Source organism: Perca flavescens, chromosome 12 (assembly GCF_004354835.1).
Source record: "Perca flavescens isolate YP-PL-M2 chromosome 12, PFLA_1.0, whole genome shotgun sequence".
Classification (NCBI taxonomy): domain Eukaryota; kingdom Metazoa; phylum Chordata; class Actinopteri; order Perciformes; family Percidae; genus Perca; species Perca flavescens.
Genome location: NC_041342.1, coordinates 6,880,318 through 6,901,703, shown reverse-complemented (window position 1 = coordinate 6,901,703; position 21,386 = coordinate 6,880,318). Strand labels below are relative to the sequence as shown.

The 21,386-nt window shown below is 40.8% G+C and overlaps 2 protein-coding genes across 2 annotated transcripts; both read left to right on the top strand.

Annotated features, from left to right (window-relative positions):
* LOC114565191 (uncharacterized) lies at positions 1–20,085 on the top strand. The gene is made up of 12 exons (XM_028593091.1): positions 1–84; positions 2,209–2,354; positions 4,646–4,829; positions 6,952–7,049; positions 9,602–10,009; positions 11,947–12,054; positions 12,561–12,739; positions 13,333–13,434; positions 17,473–17,578; positions 18,110–18,288; positions 19,725–19,826; positions 20,032–20,085. The coding sequence occupies exons 2-12, from the start codon at positions 2,243–2,245 to the stop codon at positions 20,083–20,085; spliced, it is 1,632 nt and encodes a 543-aa protein (XP_028448892.1). The 5' UTR covers positions 1–84; positions 2,209–2,242.
* On the top strand, positions 11,938–15,114 carry rbp1.1 (retinol binding protein 1, cellular, tandem duplicate 1). The gene is made up of 4 exons (XM_028593927.1): positions 11,938–12,054; positions 12,561–12,739; positions 13,333–13,434; positions 15,032–15,114. The coding sequence occupies exons 1-4, from the start codon at positions 11,982–11,984 to the stop codon at positions 15,080–15,082; spliced, it is 405 nt and encodes a 134-aa protein (XP_028449728.1). The 5' UTR covers positions 11,938–11,981; the 3' UTR covers positions 15,083–15,114.
* Positions 20,086–21,386: the final 1,301 nt, after the last annotated feature.

The following is a 21,386-nucleotide window of genomic DNA, read 5'->3' as shown; positions in this document are numbered from 1 at the left end:
CTCTGCGGAACCATCGAGCAAGAGCTGCTCAGAACGGCGGAGTGGGAAGAGTGTGACACACTGACTAAACAGAATGAAAAGAAGGTAAACTAATATAGCTATCATTCCTTCTAAACATTTAGTTTTTGTAATGTCACCGTTTAAATGCAGGCTACTACTATTCAGTTTCATTCGTACATTCATTCGAATGTGTGTGTGTGTGTGTGTGTGTCGCCTTGCACGTAGTTTGGTCCGTTAGGCTAATTAATGTTAGCTGTTAGTTCAATGACAAGGCTTCGTTGACTGAACGGTGTTGGAATTTGTTTGCTATCCTCTTGCTTAAATTGCACTGTAACAACTGCCAAAAAACACAGCAACTCCTAGTTTCTACGGCTAATAGCTTAAAACTATGAACTTTAAATAGCTGAACTGCTAACAGCGTAAAACTATGAACTTTAAATAGCTGAACTGCTAACAGGCGACACAGGTCTGTTGCACGTAGCGTGCACCTGTCACAACCCTGGACCATAGAACTACTCCGTTTCTTACAGGAAGTTACTGATTTAAAGTCAGACAGTGAACACCGTGCACATGCAACACTGCATTCATTATTGTCAACTGTGTTGTGAAAACATACAAACCTAAAGAGGTTTTTCTCCAATGAAGGTTTGTTTATTGTCTTCCTTATCTAAGGCATCAATTGTATACAGTAGATGAGCAATGGTCCTAATACAAAATCAATTAGACATCCTTGGGTTGTCTCCATCATTGCCCACGTGTGCGTTGAAGTCCCCCAGCAGAACAATGGAGTCCCCCACTGGCGCCCCATGCAGGACTCCACTCAAGGTCTCCAAGAAGGCCGAATGCTCCGAACTCCTGTTTGGTGCATACGCACAAACAACAGTCAGAGTTTTCCCCCTCACAACCCGCAGGCGTAGGGAGGCGACCCTCGCCCACCGGGTAAACTCCAACGATCGGGCGCCAGCCGGGGCTTGTGAGTATCCCCACACCCGCCCGGCGCCTCACACCTTGGGCAACTCCGGAGAAGAAAAGAGTCCAACCCCTATCCAGGAGTACGGTTCCAGAACCGAGACGTAGTGTGCGTAGAGGTAAGCCCCACCAGATCTAACCGGTAGCGCTCCACCTCCCGCACCAGTTCCGGCTCCTTCCCCAACAGAGAGGTGACGTTCCACGTCCCCAGAGCCAGCGTCTGCTGCCCGGGTCTGGTCCGTCGAGGCCCCTGACCTTCACTGCCACCCATGTGGCAGCGCACCCGACCCCAGCGGTTCCTCCCACAGGTGGTGGGCCCATGGGCTGGAGAGATGGGAGCCACGTAGCTTGTTCGGGCTGTGCCCGGCCGGGCTCCGTGGCAAACCCGGCCACCAGGCGCTCGCCGACGAGCCCGCCGTCTGGGCCTGGCTCCAGACGGGGGCCCCGGGTTTCCTCCGGGCAGGGTCACTCCATCTCTACCTTGTATATAGGGTTTTTGAACCATTCTTTGTCTGGCCCCTCACCTGAGACCACTTTGCCTTGGGGGACCCTACCAGGAGCACAAAGCTCCAGACAACACAGCCCTCAGGTTCACAGAGACACACAAACCTCTCCACCACAATAAGGTGATGGTTCAAGTAGAATAAGTTCTTCAAATGATGGCTGGATAGCTGCCAGAGAGGCTGGTTGAAATACACCATATTTCCAACTAATGTGTGGACGGGGTCTAGTGTTAATTTCCCTCAAGGCTTTCTACACATTTATGTACACATAAAAACAAAATGCCACTGCAGTTGTTCCCCTCCTCCAGTGTCTGGCACCCTGGCAAAATGCCACCACATTTATTTCTTGCCAGTGTTTCTAACTGTTTTGGGTGTCCCAATGATAAATGGCCAGGGAATGGCTGGGCTATGGGTTGCTCACTGGGGCCACCTATACTAACGTTGTACTCATCTATCGTAGGGTGCTTTGGGATTTAAAAACTCCCACCAAATGACGAATAGCTTGTTGAGTTAAATGCAACTAAGGTGAACTTCTGAAAAATGTTTCAGCACTGCAAGTACTTAAAAGTACAAAAGAACTTGTAGATTTATAAAGTTTTTCTGCACAGTATCCCTTAGAATGTTCCAGAAGAAAAGGGCCCACTCTAATGCTAGCCTCCTGCAGTCTTCTCACCTTTTGCATCCCATCGTCCGACTCCCACAATGTTTCTAACTCTTTCTTCTGCTTTCCTCCAAGGTTCTTTGACACTGGTGTGAGGGGGTAAACCAACATGGCCACCCGCCGTGTTCCGCTAGTCTTGCTAGCCTGCGGCTCCTTTAATCCCATCACAAACCAGCACATGAGGCTGTTTGAGCTGGCCAGAGACCACATGCACAGCACAGGTCAGATCCAGACGTCACAGACACTGTGTCTGCTAATCGTTTGTATGTTTGATTTGACTTTCTGGGTGACCTTTATGGTCAAAGCAGCTCCTGTAAAAGTGCTGCGATAAAGCCGGATTTATGTTTCTGCTTTAAATCCATGCCGTAGGTATGTGTAAATATGGACCCTACGCCATAGCCTGACGTGCACCTCTCAAAAAATGTAACTACGCTTCGTGACGATACAGACTGCTACAACTGTGATTGGTCCGCTCTGCCGTGGCTTGGTAGTAGGGCTGGGCAATATATTGTGTAATATTATATCGATATCGTGATATGAGACTGGATATCGTCTTAGATTTTGGATATCTTGATATCGTAATATGGCATAAGTGTTGTCTTTTTAAGGTTTTAAAGGTTGCATTACAGTAAAGTGATGTCATTTTCTAAACTTATCAGACTGTGGTAACTGTTCTATTATTTGCCTTTACCCACTTAGTCATTATATCCACATTACTGATGATTATTTGTCAAAAATCTCATTGTGTAAATATTTAGTGAAAGCACCGATAGTCAACACTACAATATCGTTGCGGTACCGATATCGAGGTATTTGGTCAAAAATATTGTGATATTTGATTTTCTCACCCAGCCTTAATTGGTAGCGTTGCATTTCCCCCAACTCATTTCCTGGTTCTTCTTCTCTGTAAACAACATGAAATAAAGAAGAATTATGACTTTTCCTGCTATAGATTTCCTACCGTGGTCAGAAAACACAGGGGAGATACTTTGTTTCTCCGTCTTCACCGCAGGAGTTGGTACTCGCTCTGAAGCTAATCCCCGTCACTCTTACTCGCTCTACCACACACTCTCCAGTACACACACACAAACACATGCCGGGTCTGCTATTCTCTTAAGGAGATAGGCTAGAATGACGCAGACACACCAGCGCACAAGTATAAACCTCAGGCCACTTACGAAGGCTACGGCATAAGCTAAGGACCACCGATTAATATTCTTTATATTAACGATAAACAAATAATTGGGTGTTGTGAAATGTTTTGTCACACTGATGAACCTATATAGAATTATGAGCCAACTCTGCAGCACTACAGAGCGTTTTAGACTCTAGCTCACTGTTTTTCTTTTAGGGCCTACAAATTTACTGTTTGGTTCAGTCTCGCCAGTTTCATCAGCCTCGGTTCCAGCAGCAGCTGTTTCCAGGAAAACAAGCCTTGATAAACCATCATTCTCTGATATATCCAGCACCAAACAGACCAAGTTAGAGACTTTCTGGAAAAGAAGGTTGAGCACTTAGCAAGCTAAAGATGCAGATATTTGTCTTATGAGTTGGTTGAATCCAAAAGCTCAAAGGAGAATGAGGCTTCCATACGTACGCTAAAGTGGCTTTGTGTCTTCCCTGATGTAAAAGTAGGCTATTTGCTAGCACATTAGCCATACCAACTGTATAATTTTACAATGACAGGGCTTTGTTTTTCAGCTTGTTGTGTAACCATGTTGCCCCCTAGTGGCCTAAATATCTATTAATGCAGCAACACCCCACATTGTCACAAGAAGAATCCATAATAATAATTGTATTGATTGTTTACAAATATACAAACAGTTATATGTCATTCTTTCTGATGTTGCAGGGACCTCAGTTGCACTCCTTGTTGACCTGTTTTCAGTCACCCCAGGCTGTGTGTCTTGTCATGTGATGCCACACCATGTAACCATTAACAACCAAGTCAGCAGATACGGCCTCCTTTATATAAACCCAGGCCCATTTACCTCCAAAGCTGCTCTAGCCCGGTCACATGGTCACAACAGCATCATTATAACTTGAGAGTTTTACTGGTCCTGAGTCAGCTCTCTCTTAGTCTAAGATGCTTTATGAATCTGTGCACAGTGCGGCATTTCAGTGGGCAGGAACCTAAATAATGCTCTTACAGCTTCCCTTTGACCCCTCACCTATTAGACATCAGCTGACTAGTTAGAGAGTAACCATCAAAAAATGGAGAAGTTTGGAGTTGCAAATACATTTGTTTGAAACACTAGAATTAACACAATTTGTTTCTGTATTCCCCTCTAAAAGTTTTAAAAACTCATTATTTAAGCATGATATAGGTTAATACTTCATGTCACGATAAAGCGCCTTCATCACCCTGTTTCAAAAAGATCAATTGTAGCATTTGTCTAATAATATTAACATCAGTGTCTCAGAGATGACTTCATCTTCTGATTTATATTCCACGTCCGTATCGGCTGTCACGACCCAGAAAAACGGTATTAATCTTCTTCTCTCCCTTCAGGTCAGTACCAGGTGGTGGGTGGCATCGTGTCTCCAGTGAGTGACGGCTATGGGAAGCAAGGCCTGGTACTGGCAAAGCACCGAATCGCCATGGCAAAGTTGGCGCTCCAGAGCTCCAACTGGGTCACGGTTGATGAATGGGAGAGCCAGCAGCCAGACTGGACGGAGACTGTGGTCACCATGAGGTATAAAACAATTTTATAGCAACGTTAGAGTTCACATTGCCTCATTTGAAAAAAGTAGGTTTCCATGCAAGAGTGTGCAAGAATTATAGGATAATATCAGACTTTGACCTCCTTCCTTAGTACCTTCAGTTGTTTTTCTGTGTTGGCAGAACAAAGTGCATCTTGTTTCCCAGTATATCCGCCACCCAGTAGCTGCCATTTGTTTCCATTAGCTTTTACCGTGTCCTGTTACAGCCTTCTTCATTCTTGATGGGATATATGACAAATCTATTTTCTCTGCTGACATGACCTAGTTTAACCAGAGCACCAGCCGAGAGCACACTCTTTTGCTGCTCCTCTGTCCGCCCTGCTTCATGCCAACTTCAGCTGCTTATGAAACACCATGTTGCCAGGTTCTGGTCTCTTGGGGGGCTGCCAGACTAGACTGGACCTACTGTATGTCAGGTCTGTTTTTTTTTTTTGTTTGTTTGTTTTTTTATTAGGTGAAATCAGCCGCACCTGCTGTTAAATTTACCGGCAGAGTAGGAATGGTGTAGTTGCAAAAGGCTGTCTGGGACACGAATATGGGCGAAGGGAGGCAATTGTGATGTGAATAAGACATGTCTATTAATCGGCCCACTCTATGGGGGGCTTTCACACCTACCTCATCGGTCCAGACTTTCGGCCTTTTTAGTTTGATCCGAACCAAAATGAAAGGTGTGAAACCTCCCCCGGACTCAACAGCCGAAAGTTGGTCTGACCAATGTCCGCTTCGTTTCTAGTGTGTAGTTCGTTACCGCATTTTATGGATGGTTCGGACTTTCTGGCAGTCGTCGTGTTAGAAGTACAGGGTTCCTGGGCCTTTCTGTTCTCCCGGTGTCTGCGTGGGTTTCCTGGTGCTCCGGTTCCCCCCACCACTTAAAACATGTTCCCCTCCCTCTCTACCGAGCTGATGTGCGTCTGGCGTCGTAAGGCGCTATATAAATGTAATTTATTATTATTATTATTATTATTATTATTATTATTATTATTAAGGAACAGCTTAGTTTGCACGTGATAGAGAGAGAGAATGACGGTGGATGCGCTCAGAGCAGACAGCTGTCGGCTATCAGAGCAGAGAAGAGATAAGCAGTTCACTTGTTAAGTTGTAGTAAATGTACCGTGTAGGTTTCAGTTTGTCTCTGAACAAATGCTGCAGCTCCTCAAAACCCAAGTCAAGTTCCCTTGCTTCTTGACAACGCATCAAAACAAAACAAAAAGAGCCGCGCTAGCATTAGGAGAGCAGCAGTCAGCTGGAGAAAAAAAAACTCTGACACTATAGAGAGCATACGAGAGGACGGGGGAAACCCGTCTAACCAATCAGTTACAACTATCGGGAGACACAGCTCACGTATGTGATGAAGACAGGACGTAGTTATGTCATGTGTAGTTCTTTAGTGCGCTTGCATAACTGCAGTGTGAAACCAAAACTAACCGGAACCAACGTTTAACATGTAACAAAAACATGAACCTTGGTAAGTTATATTTACTGTGCAGAAATACGAAATCTACAGTATTTGCAGCTGACCCAAGGGAATGAGTGATGTAATGGAAAAATGTGTACAGTACAGTATTTAGGCTTATTTTAGAAAAGGTCTCTTACACTTGCATCATTGGACTGCTTCCATTTGATTTCCTCTCCTTCTTCCCTGCTTTGCATTTCTCACAAATCCCCTCATGAGTGTTTGCACAACACGGGTGCTGATCAAGGCATGAAGTGGCCTGTTGTTGTCCAGAGGCTGTGAGCAGGCCACGTCACAAGTACACACACACACACACTCAAATGTGCCATAACATCTTTAAGCAGCTTTACTTGAAAACAGTTTTTCCTTTTTTTCTTGATAAGATCCTCTGTGGCTCATTGATATTCCGTTTGAATATCATTAGTTTGATAATGCTTTATTGGCATGATGGTTAGATTGAAAAACTATTTGCCTATGCACATGCATAAACAGAGTAAGAAAAATAATAAATGAATACACAGCTAGCTACTCAACAGAAGATAGAAGAAGAAATGCTCACAATTAGAATAAGAAAAAAACTGTATTACAGTTTCTAAAATCCCCAAAAAATAAATTATCCGTCTCTTTCTCTCATACTTCTGGTTGTTGGACAGGTATCATTATGGGCGGATTCTGGAGGAGTATGAGCAGAGCACAGGAATGCACGACGACTTCAGTGGAACCACGACTCCCCTCTCAGGTAAGAACCTCTGACTGTTGGGAACTTTGACCCCTGACTGTTTCCAGGCATTTCATATTTGGTTTTAATTTGTGGCATTGGCTGTGAATATCTCTCATTTTGGGATGATAATGTCATTTTTTTTAAATAGAATAAAAAAATAAATGTAAACATCTCAGCAACTATTTGATGAATTGCCATGAAGTCTTACAGATTCACCTGTAGGCTCTTTTCTCTCTTTTCAGCATATTACTGTATCATATTATCTTTAATAAGCCTTAACCGTAACAGAGTTAGAGTTAAAGATTTACAGAATGTGCCTGTGCTTAGCGAAGTAGAAGCCTAATGGTGCTCTGTGGTCCTGACCAACAGTGGTTAAAGAGTATTAGGGATAGGTTTAATACTTTGATGTGTGTGTGTGTGTGTGTGTGTGTGTGTGTCTCTCTCTCTCTCTCTCTCTCTCTCTCTCTCTCTCTCTCTCTCTCTCTCTCTCTCTCTCTCTCTCTCTCTCAGGAACATTTTCCTGGATTATGATTTCTTAAAGTCATTAAAGACAATATTTATTTTGGGCACCACACTGCCTAAATCTAATGATCTAATGACGTTTATCTAGAAATAGGATTGGAATAGATCTATCACAAAAATAAGTGCATAACATATTTTACTCCCAGAGTAATTGCTGTTATATTTTGCTGTAGCCTCCAGCACCATGAATATCTAAGTTGTGTCATTAAAAAAAAAAAAACTACTAAGTAAATTTTTTAATGTTGTATTTTTCATCTGCCTGGTCCATACTTAAAATGTTTTTTCACTAATACCTACAGTTTTTGAATTTTGCTTCTCAACAGTATGAGCTCTCTTTGAGGAGACAGTTCAGTCATTTATTATTATGGGATTGTCATTTTTTTGTTGTTGATCGTGAACTAGCCAGTTTGCAAACACCCACTGGACTGTTTCCATGAATTAAAAACTAGCACTACTTGAGGATTATGTCAGTCGTTGCCATCATAAATGCTCAGAAAAAATATCAATGATTAAGTGCACAGGCCGATCACAGAATGATTTATTTTTTGGGATTCAGGGGGGTCTGAGTTTAGGCCAGCTTGTTTTTATTGTTTTGGGAAAATCTTTACTTCAATAAGCATCATAAAGTATCTTAAAGAAGAATTTTGAATAATAGGCATTTTAATGCCTCGGCGCAGGTGACAGCCGACACCGGAGGCATTATTTAAGGTTGTCTGTCCCATTCTCGTGAACACGATATCTCAGGAACACCTTCAGATAATTTTTATAAATTTGGCACAAACGTCCACTTGGACTCAAGGATTTGGACATTTTGGTGGTCATATGTCACTGTCACCTCAGAAAACACATTTTTGGCCATAACTCAAGAATTCATATGCTAATAATAACAAAATATTACACACATGTCTAATAGGATAAATTATGAGGTTGTGACATTTTAAATCCCAAAGGTCGACTTCACTGCGACAACACCTTTCTGTCCATTATTCAACACCATAACTCCGAAACAGAAGGGGAGACGGTGACCATATTTCACATTTGGTTGGAAACCGAGTTGGTGACACTTATCTTGGACACCCATCTTGAAACTGTGGTGATCTTTTGTGCTGCCGGGTTGAAGATGTGTGTGTTAAGGGTCAGTGTAACGCTTATCAGTTCAATTTTGTAAGCACAAACGGACATTTGGAAAAACTGAAAAATGGGTTCAAATATCCAATTTAAAAAAAAAAAAAAAAAAAAAAAATTTAAAAATTGTATCTTTGACCTGTTTTTCCAATTTTCTGTTTTTATTCCTAGGATCAGAAATTGAGAAAATTACAAAATTGCGTCTGGGCTCCAATTATTCAATACTGCAATGGTATTCTCTTCCTCTACTATGCGGAATATGCAGGTCATTAACTGCATTTGGAGTAAAAAACAAACCGATAGACTTTGGAGTCAGAGGTGCTTGCAAATGATGGTTTTGAGTGGGGGGGGGGGGGCGTAGCTAGGCGGAACGAGGGAGAGAATACCATTGCAGTATTGAATAATTGGAGCCCAGACGCAATTTTGTAATTTTCTAAATAAAAAAATTCTGTGACCTAGTTCTTCTGTAACAGTTTAAAGATCCAATTTTTTTAATTTGTCAAGGCAGAAAAAAAATGAAAATTGGATATTGAAACCAATTTTTCTGTTTTTCCAAATGTCCGTTTGTGCTTAGAAAATTGAACTGATAAGCGTTACACTGACCGTTAAGCATCCATGTTTTAGAATTTTTAGTCATGGCTACAACTTTGGGTTTTATCCTGTTCCTCTGCTAGTCCACCACTAGCTCATTGTTTTTATATTGCTCTCTATCTAGGTATTGAAATTGGGTATTGAATGACAAGGCAATTTTCGATATTCGATACATTAGAGGCTACTGGGTCGGTGTCTTAAAAGTATTAAATTCGGTAACCCAGCCCTAATGCCGTGCCATGTTTTATTGTGTCATCCTTTTTTTATGGTAAATATTCAAAGATTGCTTGGTTAGTAAAGTAAGCGGTATCTTACTCTGCCTCTCCCCTCAGGCCCCTGTCCCCAGTTGAAGCTCCTGTGTGGGGCCGATTTCCTCGACACTTTCAAGATCCCCGGCCTGTGGCGGGACGACCACGTGGAGGAGGTGGCCGGGCGCTTCGGCCTCGTCTGCGTCAGCCGAGGGGGGCTTCAGCCCGAGCGGGCCGTGCACGAGTCGGACACGCTCTCGCGGCAGCGTCAAAACATTTTCCTGGTGAGGGAATGGGTGAGGAACGAGACGAGCGCCACAGAGGTCCGCCGGGCTCTGAGAAGGGATCGGAGTGTGAAATACCTGATCCCAGACTCTGTGATCGAATATATTCACCAGCACAACCTCTACACGGAGGACAGCGAGAGAAGAAATAAAGGCACAGTGCTGAGGCCGCTCGCCAAACAGGCACAGCCAGTAAAGAGTCTGGATGACTGATAGATGGACGGCCGCAGCGTTGAGCTGAACACGGGCCTTTTTGAAGTGTGAATTCACTCAAAGATAAGTGCCTCTCTTCAGGGACTGGGAGCTCTGTTAAGTTCCACTGCACTGTTTGCACAACCTGCCTAGAAGCACACCGAAAAGTGTTCCTCCAGGCATCACTTGTTTTCAGTAGGAAGCATCTACACAGTGCTGTCTTTTTTTGGGGGGTGGCTTTTCCGCCTTTAATTTTTGATAGGACAGCTAGGTGAGAAAGGAAAGAGAGAAAGGGAAGACATGCAGATGCATAAACCTCTCAGTACATGTGCGCCTGATCTGACACTGAACCAACCCGGCCACATAATGTGTGTTTTTTTTTTTTTTAATCATACACATTGCAAGTACCAGTCCCCATCTTTGTGTCAATGAACATTTCTTTCCTAAAGGTTTTTCATCCTTTGTAGTTTTACACATTTCACATCATGGCAGAGTTGGATAAATGTAAATAAAAACCTGTATATTTGAAATATTGTTATCTGATTTTTTTTTTTTTTTTTTTTTTTTTTTACCTTGTAGCTGTCTAAATGTATAAAATGATAACCATAACCACAATTTTAGAAATAATGAGGTCACAAGTCCAAGTACCCCCAACCCAAATCCCACCCTAACAAGACGACTAGTTTTGTTTTACCATTCATATATATATTATATAAAAATACAACATATCAGACTTTGACAGAGATAAAGCAGTAAAGTCCTGGACTTTTCATTGTTTGATCTCTATCCTTGATGTTTTACACAGTCGACCAATCTTTATTAAAACAGAGAGAGGCATTTCAATGTTTGACCTTAAGATGTATTAGAAAATTTAAAAAAAAAAAAAACATGAATCATATGAACAAAAAATGCCACCGTGTGTGTATAGTAGATTAGATAGTGTGCATCTTAATCACTCGGCTACCAGAACGCCCTCATGGGTACGTTTTTGATTGAAGAAATTTTAACTGGATCTTGTTTTAAATTTCCTCACATACGAAGGTCTTTGTTGGTGTCTCTACTCTGCAGCAGCCTCCCAACAGCAACTCATTGTGGATCTATCTTTTCAGTTCCCCCATTATCCACACACTGTGTCTACAAGCCTGTATTTTTTCCTCCAAAGGATTTAAAGTAATCTGACAGTTGCTCGGCTACCGGAGGTGTTTTCTCATTGAGGCCAATGGTTGAAAGCGCCACTGTGACTGCTACTCACTGGCATCCTTTAAAAGACTGTGTGTGTGTGTGTGTGTGTGTGTGTGTGTGTGTGTGTGTGTGTGTGTGTGTGGTGTCAGTAAAGGATTTAGGCAGTGGGTTTGCTGCAGCTGGCCTAAAAGAGAGATTACCAAATTAATTGAGTTATTTAGGCGAAACAAAAGATATGACAGTCCTATTGTGCTACATTTTGGATCATTTTAAGCTCAGGTGATTCTGCTTTTGTGCTGTGCATATTACCCACACTGTGTGCTCCACTCAGCCGCATCCACAAGCGCATCCGTTTTCTGATAGGTCTTTTTGTGTGATTTTGATTCCATTAGGCTGAATGTTGAAGGCCCCGCATAAATGATTTTAACATGATTAAAACCGGCCTCATCTTATACAACAGAACCAGGGCAAATCTGCCACACGTGGAACTCCATATATGTAAGTGTGCTTGTGTCAGTTGAAAAAAACGGTGTATTCATCCTAATCCCACACAAAGCCAGTCTACATTATGTATGCATGCTGCATGTTCCAAGCATACAATATGTAGGGAAAGGGGGGGGAGGATTGAGGGGTTATGTATAGTCGACCGGGGGAGGGAAGTGGGAGGTAATCGGATTAAAGTGAATTTGGTTCAAATTGGGGCTTTTGACAGCAGGTTGTGCACTCAGGCACAAGTAGCCGTCCACAGTGGACCTCGTCATCATTCACTAGGAGTAGGGAAAGCAGCAGAGCAACAAACAGCCAACATGCCAGCTGATTTGAACGGCTATTGGAAAATGATTTCCAATGATAACTTTGAGGAGTATCTGAAGGCTCTTGGTGAGTACGTAGCAGGGGACAGTGGAGGACAGGCCTGGTGGAGGTAAAGGCATGCAGCAAACGTATCATCATTAGAGCTCTTAATAGCAAAGTTGGCATTATAATCCTCTACCGTTCATAGAAATCCTCATATTTCGACAGTAGTGGAGTAAGATTGCAACCATCTCGTATTTTGTTTCATATCTCACATTGTACAACAATGAGAGAAATGCAGATTTGTTGTGACACTTAATATCTTTCAGTTACTTTTATGTAACAACCATAGTTATTGTCAGCAACATCTGGCATTTTTTTATTTATTTTTTAATTTGAACTCAACAGGAATGTTCCACTTCACCTCAAAATAAACAAGCTGGATTGAAAATATGTCATACGGTCTGCTGCGTCCAACTTCATTTTAAATCCGTACATGCATGTATGTGTCTGAAACTGTGTGAGTCCACTAAAATGCCCTGCTTCTCCTGTTTCTTGTTCATTTTCTCACCTTCCTCGGGGACCTGTTACAGAAGTAAACATTGCCATCAGGAAAATCGCCACCTTGTTGAAGCCTGACAAGGACATTGTCCACAATGGGGACCATATAATCATCAAAACCCTCAGCACCTTCAAAAACTACAACATGGACTTCTATGTGGGCAAAGAGTTTGAGGAGGATCTGTCTGGAGTGGATGACAGGAAATGCATGGTAAGTATTTGGAGTGTCCAAAGGGAATGTGAAGTACACGTGATGCATTCATGTTTCAAACGTTTGAGAAACCTGTCAAACCTTCCCGATCCCCCATTGGTGCAAAACCTGTAGGTGTATAAACCTCTCTGTGGCAACGCTCTAGACTATAATGTGGTGAGATTTTTTTATTTTTTTTTTTTTTTACAAAACTTTCCACCTACTTACAAAACTTTCCTCCAATTTTTCACGCTTGTGTCAAAGAATTGATGATACTGCAGGAAAAGAAGTGGGAGAGGCAGAGAAATTAGAGTCACATTCTTTGAATCAGATTGTGTCCCTGAATACTGAATAGGATCAAAGATTATCCGGCCCCCCTTGAAAAAGCTTTTTTTTGTTGTACGCTGATTACAGATAAGCTATTTAAGCTGTTTGGAGGGTGGCTGAGAGAAAAGGGTCACGTGCGTCTGTATGCGCAGATTTGATCGGAATAATTATTTTAAACGGGTGGAGGACGACTGAGCCTCTCACTCAGCATGTGCTTGTTTAAATTCTCATGCATCCACATCATGTAATATGACCCCATTTTCGCCCTGACCTGTGGCCTCATGCAGACCACCATCACCTGGGAGGGAGACAAGCTGGTGTGTGTGCAGAAGGGAGAGATCGAAGGAAGAGGCTGGACCCACTGGGTGGACGGAGATGAGCTTCATCTGGTAAGAAAACATCGGCTCCTGCCATGAATATTGATGTCTGCAATTTGGAAACTTTAATCCAAATCCGAAATGCCTCACAGCACTGTATGCGCGGTGCATATTTTGTGTGACTTGTGAATTGGCCCACTAGCTCCAGCAGAAGTAACATTATCCTGTGAGGTGCATATGGATGTAACTCATTTACTGCCATGTATTTTTGCATAAGGAACTACATCTAAAGATATACTGTTTAAAGGGGGGGAGGGGGTGGGGAGAGACTGCTATTAACTGAAACCTCCAGTGATCCAGCACACATCCACATCAGCCACTGTCATGTTATTATCTTGACTTTTCCAATCTAATTTCTGTTAGAACAACTTTAAACATCTCCTCTGTAAAATTCAAAGTGCGTTGCCAGTGTGGTCTGTAATGAAATCATTAGCATCTGAAAGGACTCTAAAGTAATGACTAGCACATTAGCATTTTCATGAGCTCAGCATTATCAGATTTCCCTGTGTGTGATTACTGCTATCAAAGCTAAGAAAAAATAATCTGCCACATTATTTGGTTTAAGTGATGCCAACAGATGTTTTCAATCCGAGGCCATGAAATTAGTTATTAGTCGGAAGTTCCCAAGAGCTGGGAGAGGGTTTTGAATGTAGAGCAACAGTGGCCTCTGGTGGCAGAAAATACTTTGCAACGTGGATGCCAGAAGGTATGTTAGAAAACGGACCTCTTGGAGTACCTTAATTGATTCAACATACTGCACATCCAATGTCTCAATTCATACTTTACTAACAATTGACACATCCTCAGCCCCTCTTACTTATAATACTGTTGATAAGTCAGACACATTTTTAGATAGATAGATAGATAGATAGATAGATAGATAGATAGATAGATAGATAGATAGATAGATAGATAGATAGATACTTTATTGATCCCCAAGGGGAAATTCAAGGTCCCAGTAGCTTAAAGACATCACACACAACATACACATACATCATAAAGAGGATGATAAAATAACAAATCCGCATGAATAGCATGGACAATTAAAGAAAAGATACTAAATAAAAAAAAATCCACATGAATGTACTAAGGGATGTATAAGCATGAGATGCTTGCAGTGACAGGGCTGGGACTGACCCTGTGATTCAGTCGGCATGGTAAGGTGCTCTACGAGAGTGTGTGTCATGGTGGTAGTGCAAATAGGTCCAATAGTGCAAGGATAAAGTCTAGAGACCAGCATTAAATATGGACAATATAAGAGAATAATGTAGACATAGAAATATAAAAACTATATGGCAGTGCAAGGATAAAGTATTTAAAAAAAGACAGCATTAAATATGGGCATTATAAGGGAATAAAGTAGACAGTAGGATAGACACAAATCAATTATAAATATTAGAGGTTTGAAGTAATGTAAGGGTTACAGCCATTGTTCAAGTATTTGTCTGTGATTGTACTGTGTAGGGAAGACAGTAGGCCTACAGGGCTTATGAGCTGCAATCATTCTCCTCGGCATTCCAATTTGTCAATATTACATTCTGACTCCGTTCAAATCTAGAATAAATCTGTTTAAATCTAAAAACTTTCAAATGTCTTGATTTCTCTGCAGGAGCTGAGAGCTGCAGGAGCTGTTTGCAAGCAGGTCTTCAAGAAGACCTAAGCTGGCTCTTATTGGACGAGACGGTGTCCCCCATCGGCTTACAGAGACGCCCCACGCCCATGCCTCTGACGTACCATCCAACTTCCCCTTTGGTCATTTGTACATCTCTCCATGTGTCCATCTACCCATGTGATTTCCGTTGTGACTATCATTTTCACGAAAAACACACATTTATTTTTCATCAATACTGTTGCCAAAGCCAACTCAAAGGAGCGGGGCAGTGTGTGTCATGTAACATTACAAAATGCAATAATGTAAATATGTCTCAGGGCAAGTGCTCTTTTAATTACCAAGTTTAGATGTGTTGGACATGCTGATCTGACAGTTGAGCCAGATTGATGAAATAACAGATGGCATTGAAGATAAGAGAGCAGTGGGTTCATTTAGTTCTTTGAATCATTGCTGTGTATGGAAAAAGATGAAAATCTGTGTGTGTGTGTGTGTGTGTGTGTGAGAGGGCTGTAAACTTCTTTGCTACGGATGCTTAGTCTCAAGAATGGATATCAAATGTGATGTGTGTATTTATCCCTCCCAATTCATTTGGGAACGTGGCATTGGTAGTGAAATGAATCAATCAATAAAGTAAACCGTGCTCAACAACGGCGTCGTTTCTTTTGTTGTTTGGAAACGGGGACATGATTTGTTTGGCAGTTCGGTCATACAACAGGCAAACCATTAAAAAGATTGGTTGTTGTTTACTGAAGTGTCACAGGCCCACAGATCAGCTGGTTGAAGCTCCTTTTATGCGAAAATGCATTTCCAAACGTGGACAAAGAATTTAAGGGCCTCAAGGCTACTTGAGGATTTCAGTGAGTGAAGCCTGTGGAGCTTCGGCCAGACATCTGAAGGCACGCTGTGCTCTGAACCAGCTAATCTGTCAGCTCACTTTGTGCATTGCCATTTCCGATTGGGCAGTCATTATAAACTGTCCAACTCACTTGCTCATTCACTGCCGCTGCTGCTCGCCCTGCTGTGCAGCCTCCTGCCGCTTCTTGTGCATTCACGCCCCAACACCGGCCCGGCAGCTACCTGCGGCCTCTGTTTATTCATGGTTCCCCTAAGGGGTTGTTATTGATCTCTCCCTGCTCTTGCTTGGGCGGGTTAAAAAAAAATTATTGCGTCAGACAGAGGTCGAAACAGAGCCTGGCGCCAGGGTAAAAACTACATTTGCATTTATTCTCAATAAAACGTTTCTACTAAGTGCAGGGATGGTCTGGCGGGAAGTCAGTAACTCAGCTCTTATTTCGATCAGCAATCAACAAACAGCTTCACACAGGAGAGGATTTTTCAGCCATTGCCTAATTTTAAAGTGGCCTTCTGCTTAAAAATGTGTTTTTCTTATCTTATTTTTGCTTTACTTGGCTGTTTGATCTTCACTGTGCAGAACGATGTAGGCCTAAATGTGCAGCATTTGACACCAGGAGACTGGTTTCACCATTATCTTCTGTTTCTCTGTGCTCACTAGCCTACTTAGAGCAGGATTTTGTGACATCACAACTAACTTGCAAAGCAAACCATGGTTTAATGGACACTTAGCCTTCATAGTGTCCACAGAGAATGGACAGTGAAGTAGGAGACATCTTGAGTCCCAGTAGTTCAAGTTGTAATCCTTAAGATTTTCGTCCTGCTTAATTTGGCGACACTGTGGTCACTGGTGGTAATGTTACGAATATTTTAATAATGTCCCAGAGTTCCATTAGGAAGGACCCATTTATTGATTACTGGAAGCAGGAAATGCACTTTAAGCAATTACATGCATAGTTTCCTGTGAATCTCTTGAGCATATGCACCTCATTTAAATGTTAAGTGTGTGTGTGTATCTGTGTGTGTGTGTGTGTGTGTGTGTGTGTGTGTGTGTGGGTTCTTGTTTAACTATATTCGTGGGGTCCAAAAACCAGGAGTCCAGTATACTTGTGGGGTCCTGACAGCTTTGTGGGGCCAAAATGCTGGACCCCACAAGTTTAAAGGGTTGTTTGAGGGTTAAGACTTGGTTTTAGGATTAGGGCTAGAATTAGGTTATGGTTAGGGTGAGGGTAAGGGTTAAGGTTAGGCATTTAGTTGTGATGGTTAAGGTTAGGGTAAGGGGCTAGGGAATGCATTATGTCAATGACGGGTCCCCACAAAGATAGTGCCACAATTGTGTGTGTGTGTGTGTGTGTGTGTGTGTGTGTGTAGGCACCCTCATCCTTTCGCAACCTCCCCATTGGCTGTGTAAAGACTGAAAGAAAAGGATGAATCTTCCCCTCCCCCTCTGAAAAAAACGGTCCCTGCCAATCCCCTTTAAGCTATAAACTCACTTATCAATAGTTCTCTGCCCTCGTGCCCTTGGTGCCTCGCGCATAAAGGCAGGAGGACACCCTGCACTTTCCCCCTCCATACCCTGTCTAAAGTCTACACACACAACAGCGTCACCAGCTGCCAGCATGCCTGCAGACTTCAGTGGGACATGGATTCTGGAAACCAATGACAAATTTGAGGAATATTTGAAAGCGTTGAGTAAGACATTTTTCATTTTGGTGGGTTTGATTTTTCTTGAGATGTTATATGTTAAAGTGGTGTTTCAATGTAATGTTACAGGTTGGACAACTGAACAAATAACATAATCATCCAACTTTCTTTCTTGTGTGTTATTATTTATTCTAATCTAAAGCCAAAGGTGTTATTGGTGTTATATGTTGGTGGTGTTGTTTCACAGCAGATTATTATTTTACAGATTATTATTATTATTATACAGAGCATACAACAACTATGACGCCAAATACTAAAATTATTCGGATTCTTGTCACTTCATATAATATCTCATGAACATGAGATATATTTCACTTCATTTCTGGAAATAAGGTCTTGATTTCTTTCCATGATACAGAAATCAAGACATTATTTCCTAGAAAGGAGCCAACTCTAAGATTAAACATAGAAGTGAGTGAGTTCATCTATTCCTGTAAAAAAATATAATTGAGCAACTACTGTCTATTCTGCCTGCTCTGAAAAGATTGTAATAAACAAGTCTCTCTATTGTGGCCCTAGATATTGACTTTGCTACAAGGAAAATTGCCATCTCGCTGTCTCAGACCAAAGTGGTAGCTCAAGACGGAGAGAAGTTCAACTTCAAAACACTGAGCACCTTCAGGAATTATGAGCTCGCCTTCACTGTAGGGGTTGAGTTTGATGAGTGCACTAAGGGACTGGACAACAGAAACATCAAGGTGGGTTGACCGCTGATATATGAGTCCTTGAAGTGAAAAGAGTCTGTGATAGTTTATCTATTTTTCCCCCCCTTGTGTGATCATGAGAACACGTTATCTTAGTGTGTTCAGGGTAAATGGTCTCTGAAAACAGACTCAGCCAACAGTAATGTGCCAGTGATAAAACATGACCGATGACTAGCAGTGATGCACTGTTAAGGAAAAAAGGGAGGCTTGGATATATTATTTAAATCTTCATCCTCTCATGATATCACTGACATCTAATGGCAATGTAATGCACAAAATGACAAAATTGCCAATGGTGCATCAGATACCTGCAGGCATTTACTGAAAGCCTTTTATCATTCCCATTTTTCATTATCAAGCCACGAGTGACAAAAGGGAATGTTGTGAGCGTAAAATAGATTCATTTTTAATTGAATTCATGAACAAAGTGGAGGTAATGGGAAAAAATAAAGCATTGTGTTTTACAGGCCAGTGAAATAGATTACAATGTATTAAACTAATTATTTGTTGATAGTATTCATCAGTTATAAGTTTATTAGTGACCATTTTCACTTTTAAGACTCCACAGAGAAACACTGACTGATACATCTAGATAGATAGATACATACATACATACATACATACATACATACATACATACATAGATACATATATAGATAGATAGATGATAGATACATAGATACATATATAGATAGATAGATAGATAGATATAGATATATAGATGGATACATATATAGATAGAAAGATGTAGATAATAGATACATAGATATATAGTTGGATACAGATAGATAGATATATATATATATAGATGGATACATATAGATAGATAGATAGATAGATAGATAGATAGATAGATGGTTACAGATAGATAGATAGATAGATAGATAGATACATACATAGATAGATACATATATATATAGATGGATACAGATAGATAGATAGATAGATAGATAGATAGATAGATAGATAGATAGATAGATAGATACATAGATATATAGATAGATAGATAGATAGATAGATACATAGATAGATAGATACTATTCATCCCCTTGAGTAAATTTGGGTGTAAAAAGTAAAGAATGTACGAGTATACATAGTCCTAGAGGGGTTATTGCACGTTATGGGTATGAAGGATTATTAATTTAGTACATGCCAAAGTTTATGCCAGAAGAAGAGGATCTATAATGTGTCTACACTAAAAGCATCAACATGAAGGGGATCCTAAACTGGCGAGTCTTCATAGCTGCAGTAACCTTTAGGTTAAAAAGTGAGCCTGTGAGTGCTAAAAATAGACATGTAAGAGGAGGAGGCATGCAATTTTAGTGGCAGAGGAAATGCCTTACCACAGTGTAAAGTCAAAAATACTTTAAGTGCATTAAATAATGAATTAAGTCCATTGTTTAATGAATGTACTATATGTTGCCTTGTAGTGTCTGGTGACCTGGGAGGGGGACAAACTGGTGTGCACTCAGAAAGGAGAGAAGGCCAACCGTGGCTGGAAACACTGGATCGAAGGAAACAAACTCTTCCTGGTGGGTTGGCAGTATCTGTCAAGATAATTCGATTTTTGTGGAATCATTTGAACCAGAACGTGGGCTGATGGATAAAAGAGAAATGGGTTAGATTAGTGTGATGTATTGCACACCAGAAAGGGATTGTTAAGTATGATAAGGATAGTTTTAACACTGTTACTGCTCTAAGTGTTCCCCCCCTAACTATACCTATTTCCACCCACAGGAGCTGACGTGTGAAAATGTAGTTTGTGTTCAGGTATTCAAGAGAAAAGAATAAAAGGCTGTTTCTGTTTTCATTAACTCAGTTAACAATGTCTTTATTTGTTCCTCAAGAATATGTTTTTCCAAATGTATGAACAAAACGAATAAAGGTGCTTTTCCGACATACAGTATCTTGTTGTGTATAGAGACAAACATGTTACTATAATGGATTCACTTTGTTGTGGGTGTTCACCCAACATATATTTGTTTTCAAGGAGTTTAACAGCATACTGCAAAAAAAGACTAATAAACTGACTTTTAGAAGAGTTAATGATTTTCCAATTGTTTTATCAGTTACACATGACATTACTGTAAACACGTTACAGTTGGGTATTTTGTAAACCAATGCCTACATCACCATCTGCTGGAAAAATGTGGAAGTATCTTGGAGGTGAGATGAGATGACATCTAATCATTTAACAAAACAATAATGGAGATAAGCTTTAGAAATTGCAACTTTGAACTCTGTTCATATTACATGAGAATTTAAAAGAGACAAGTTGATTCAACTGATGAAACTGGTGAAACTACTACCACTGATGTTACTAATAAACAAACTAGATGATTTAAAGTGACACATTTAATCATTGTTTTTACTCTAAAATCCATACCATGAGGCATATAGTGCAAAGTGCTTTTTCATTTCCATTTATTTTGTGGTTTGTTGGGAAACTAGTTGGTAGATGGTTATGTTTGCAAAGTAATAAATGACATCAGGCCAACTCTGCTTTGATATTGCACAGTTAATATAATCAATCAATGTGACCGGGTTGGTTCAGTGGTAGAGCAGGGGCACAAACTGTATACTGAGAGGTTTATGCCTCGATGCAGAGGTCAAGGTTTCGAATCTGACCTGTGACAAATTTCTTGCATGTCTTCCCCTTCTCTCTCACCTAGCTGTCTTGTCAAAAATTAAAGGTGGAAAAGCCCCAAAAAATTACCTTTATATATATATATATATATATATATATATATATATATATATATATATATATATATATATATATATATAACAATGCATGTGTAAATTATTTTTTAATTATGTTTTTATTGTTAAGAAAGCCTTCTTGTCACAATGACATTTTATTCATGATTAACAAACAAACTTAATTTATGCTAATGACAAACTTTCTCATCATAACAAAATATGTTGGTATTCATTGCTATAATGAGGAAAAAGTAAAAATTAATAATACGAATAAGAAAGAAAAAACATCCTTTACAAATTCAAACCAATGCTTCTCATTCACCTCTATAGTGTCATGAATTTAATTCAGTAAACTCAGTGATTAGGAGTTTGATGTGTTGTAATGGGCC